Source organism: Corylus avellana, chromosome ca2 (genome assembly GCF_901000735.1).
Source record: "Corylus avellana chromosome ca2, CavTom2PMs-1.0".
In the NCBI taxonomy this organism is placed as follows: domain Eukaryota; kingdom Viridiplantae; phylum Streptophyta; class Magnoliopsida; order Fagales; family Betulaceae; genus Corylus; species Corylus avellana.
The window spans coordinates 49,722,441-49,727,105 of NC_081542.1; the positions used below are offsets into that span (position 1 = coordinate 49,722,441).

General features: G+C 37.4%; 1 protein-coding gene across 1 annotated transcript in view; it reads left to right on the forward strand.

The window, feature by feature from the left end:
- Positions 1 to 2,762: 2,762 nt before the first annotated feature.
- The window catches only part of LOC132171243 (tonoplast dicarboxylate transporter-like), a 33,327-nt gene continuing 31,424 nt past the window's right edge, over positions 2,763 to 4,665 (forward strand). Inside the window, exons 1-3 of the mRNA XM_059582512.1 lie at positions 2,763 to 3,444; positions 3,857 to 4,334; positions 4,428 to 4,471. Coding sequence (XP_059438495.1) covers positions 3,001 to 3,444; positions 3,857 to 4,334; positions 4,428 to 4,471 — 966 coding nt within the window. The 5' untranslated portion in view covers positions 2,763 to 3,000. The remainder of the gene's footprint in view (positions 3,445 to 3,856; positions 4,335 to 4,427; positions 4,472 to 4,665) is intronic.

Consider the following 4,665-nt stretch of genomic DNA (forward strand, 5'->3'; position numbering starts at 1 on the left):
AATCATCAATATCATTAATCAAACAGAATTCTACTCATTTGTCCTTATGAGGTAGATCAATTGGTTGAGACCATACCTAATAAAGTAAAGGTTACTAGTTCGAATCTCCATCCCCCTTTTGTGCAAACACTTTACAAAACCTGACAAGAATGTCCTTAGTGTATAAATTATTGCAGTTGAAGAACAGCAACTTTATTATACTCCGAGAAATACCCAAACTTTTGGAGCTTTTGTTTTGGACACTATGTGGATGCAAGATGGGTCATAGGTTTGACAGAGTAATGCTAAAAGGCCTATTAGAATACAAGTAGAATACAAGTAGGCTTTTTAAAATTACTCAATTTTGACATGGTGACCATTTAACATCCATGAGAACACCCTCGTCCAGGAATAAAGGAAAAAGGATAACATAGAAAAACACTTATCAAAAAAAAAAAAAAAAAAAGGAAAAAAAAAAAAGAAAAGAAAAGAAAAGGGATAATATATATATATATATATATATATATATAACTTCAATTAGAATGCAGTGTAAATCCACTCATTTACGACATCTCAACCCAAAACCAGAGCCTTGAAATGTTAAGGGGAGCAATACCACAAACTAGAATGTTAAAGCAGCCAAAACTAGATATTGAAATTATTATCTATTTTCTTTCTTTTCTAAATTAGCAAGAGGGAAGCTTTCCATTGTCAAACCCCATATGTACTGAAATCCACCTCTTCAATTTTCCACGTCTCTTCCGGCTGACGTGGTGGGTCTTGCCGCTATGTGTATTATTATTAGCCAATAAGTGAGTTAACACCTCAACCAAATAGTAGGGGTTCTCTATATTTAGCCTGCTCAAGTTCAAACCATCGGGGCCGTAGCTTGGGGTTTTAATTGGGAGCATGCAAATCTAAAAAACGGCATAGTTTATCTTTTGAAGATGAGACATTTTTTTAAAAAAAAATTTAAATTCAAATAAGGAAAAGCGGGTTACATGGGATAGAACATCAACAAAGGGATAGACACCCCTACAACAAACCCAAACGATAAAATACAGTACATAATCAGAAACAGTAATAAAGTATAAGTAATGGTTTTATTCATAATTCAGAAGAACAATAAACAAGTTGAACTTTTTCAAGAGCCGCACAAGGCGGTTGATAAACAGAGGCTCAGTATCAAGCGGTGAAAACAACAACTACCTCCGTTAAGAAGAAGTTACAGGAAAGCTACCGTAAAAAATCGGATGTGAGTCATTGAAGGACAAACACTAGCAACAAAAGTTTGTCCACAAGATCAAACCACTTCGAAGATGAGATATTATTTGCCTAAACCGGTACAATATCCTTGGGCGGATCCCACGAGCATTGTCCAAGAGATGCTTTAATTAAAAGAATTATTGTTAATTAACTATTAATCCCACTAGATAAATACGAGCAATGCTTACATGTAAGCTTAATCCACGTCATGCAAGTATACGTGGGCCTTTATATTCCACTTGTATAAGACGTCATTTTCAGGTCTATATAAAAAACTACAATAATATGTACAAATTCTAAATCCGCCTGCGTGATCTTTATCACCTGTCCACTTGAGAAAAACCCAGATAAACCTCAAAGGCGAAAATATATATGTATATATATATCTTTCATTGCACCTTTAGTACAGTTACGTACACAACTAATTTTACATGATTGGTTGCGTGGTTGAGTAACCCATCTCCTAATTCGTCTATAAATATGGAAAGAAGTCGGAATTGGCTTTTTGATCTTTTCTATGATTGCTAATGGTTATTAATTGTGTGAGAATTAGCGGTAGGGATTCAGAGGTCCACGTAATAAACGTGAAGTTTGAGATAAAATTCTGTATGCGTTTTATTTCTTAAACTTGACTTTAAATAGAAAGCTTACCAGACATAAACTTGGAATGAGTCCTACTACAACTGATCTTATGAGGACTTAGAGAAAATTAGAAATAGGATCATAGCCTTTACATTGCTGTAGATCGATCTCATCCTTTTATGTAACAGTAGTTGGATAGAGCTTGTGACTTCTATCTAACTACTAATTCCTACTTCTACTGGAACTAACTGAGATAAACAAATAGATAATACCAAAAAATTAAAGAAAGATAGAAGTAAGCAGCAAATAAAATTTAAACATGCCCCGTCACTTTTTTTTTTTTTTTTCTTTTTTGGGTTAATAACTTTTTTGGCACTTGGGTTTTGAGGTTTTTTTAATTTTCTCCCATAGGTTTTAAAACATGACAAAACTAGTACCTCAGATTTTGGAAAAGACCAAATCACCACCTCGAGTTTGAAAAATTCTATGGGGGTGGCCGAACCACCCCCTGGGGATGGTTCGGCCACCCCCAGTTTGAACTTAGGGGTGGCTGAGCCACCCCCAAGGCTGGTCTGGGGTTGGCTCCCCCTTTTAGGCTCAGGGGGTGGTTCGGCCACCCCATAGAATTTTTCGAACTGGAAGTGATGATTCGGTCTTTTCTAAAATTCGAGGTACTAGATTTATTATGTTTTAAAACATAGAGGAAAAAATTAAAAAACCTTAAAACACAGGTACCAAAAAAGTTATTAACTATTTTTTTTTTTTACAAATTTAAAGGGCATTTTATAAATTCACATGTGAGTCTTTAATGAAAAATTTAAACAAATTTGATAAGGAAATTTAAATTTAATACTGAAGATATTGTAGAGTTTTATATGAAGGAAAGTTGAAGGAAGTAAATTACATGCGTGCCGCCTCAGCTCTCGTGCGCCACGCTGGAATGTACGTAGGACCCTCGACCATGTTCGTCACGTAAGAAAATAATTGGCATTTATAAGCTAAATCCAAACGACACCAATGGAGAGAAAATTGAACTTGTCCACTGTGCCTCCAATCCATCCATCACAGCTCATAATTAGAAGAAAGCCGACTCTTCTTCCAACTATATATATCCATTTCCATGTAAAATAAACCTCCCCACCATTTTCTCTTTCTCCTTTTCCTTTCTCCAAAATGAACGGCGATGATCGGATGTCGTATTCCATCTCCGACGACCCCAAGACCCCACTTCTCCCTATCCACGACGAGATCCAACGGCGACCCAGCTTCCGTTCCTCTCTTACATCCATTTTCACACTCAAAAACTTGTACATCCTCCTCGGACCTCTTTTGTGCGCTATCATATACCTCTGCGTCAAGCCTGGCGGCTCCCTGACTGGCTCCGGCCGGAACATGTTGGCCGTCCTTGCTTGGGTCTTTGCTTGGTGGCTGACGGAGGCAGTGCCCATGCCGGTGACCTCCATGTCACCGCTCTTTCTCTTCCCACTCTTTGGGATATCCTCTGCCGATGACGTGGCGCACTCTTACATGGACGATGTGATTGTGCTTGTTCTAGGAAGCTTCATACTTGCTCTCGCTGTCGAACATTATAACATTCACAGAAGATTGGCTTTGAATGTGAGTTCATAGCTACCATTTATTTATTTATTTATTTTCACTTATTTAATCGGTTAGAATTTTTAAAATAACTGATAATTTAATATAATATTATAGTCAATATCTCAATTAAATATTTAACGTGTTAAGTCTCACTTATTAAAAATAAATTTAAACTCATTTTAAATTTACCTTTTCTTATTAGTTTTAAGAAACGTCGTCTCGTTCAAATAAACAGAATAATATCGAATTAATTATATTTGAAAAGAAAAAGATATTTTTTAAATACAATTAACTAAATATTATTTAATTCAAATTAAGTAGAGAGAATATGTGCAGACGTAGTCCTCTCTCTCTCAAATAATTGATCGTGTCTTACTACAAAGTCTCTATTGAATTATTTCACCCAACGTGCACACGTGGCACAAAACAGATAACGATTCTATTTTGTGGAGATCCATTGAATCCACCACTTGTACTCCTTGGGATATGTGCCACCACGGCGTTCGTGAGCATGTGGATGCACAACGTGGCAGCAACGGTGATGATGATGCCCGTGGCGACTGGGCTCCTACAGCGCTTCCCAACGGGCCCAACGCAATCCAACGTTGAAAACAAGTTCTGCAGGGCAGTGGTTCTGGGGGTGACATACTCTGCTGCCATAGGAGGGATGAGCACGCTTACGGGGACAGGTGTCAATGTGATATTGGTGGCCATGTGGAAGAGCTATTTCCCTCAAGAAGAGCCCATCAGCTTCAGCACATGGTTCTTCTTTGGTTTCCCTCTGGCTTTGTTGGTTTTCTTTGTTTTGTGGGGTATACTCTGTTTGTTGTATTGCCCAAGAGGTTCAGGGCAGGCCCTCGGTGCTTATTTGGACAAAGCCCATTTGAAGAAGGAGCTTGAACTTTTGGGTAAGACTCAATAGAACTCAAATTAGTTTCTTTTGTCTTAATATACTTGGAAATGAAGCTGATAAAGTATGTGGTTTTACTTCTATTGAGCAGGTCCAATGGCTTTTGCTGAGAAGATGGTGCTGGCTGTATTTTCGGTGCGTTGCCAAGTAGTGTATAGTGACTTGTGAACAGTAACGCTATTCAAGCATTATAACGTTTGAACAGTTAAAAGTCGCAGTTTATTCAAATGTGGAAATTTTTGTAGTGATAATGTGTGAAGTATAAATACTAACATGGGAATGCACTTTAGATTGACACAATAGGTTGGTGCAGATGCTCATAGTTTTGT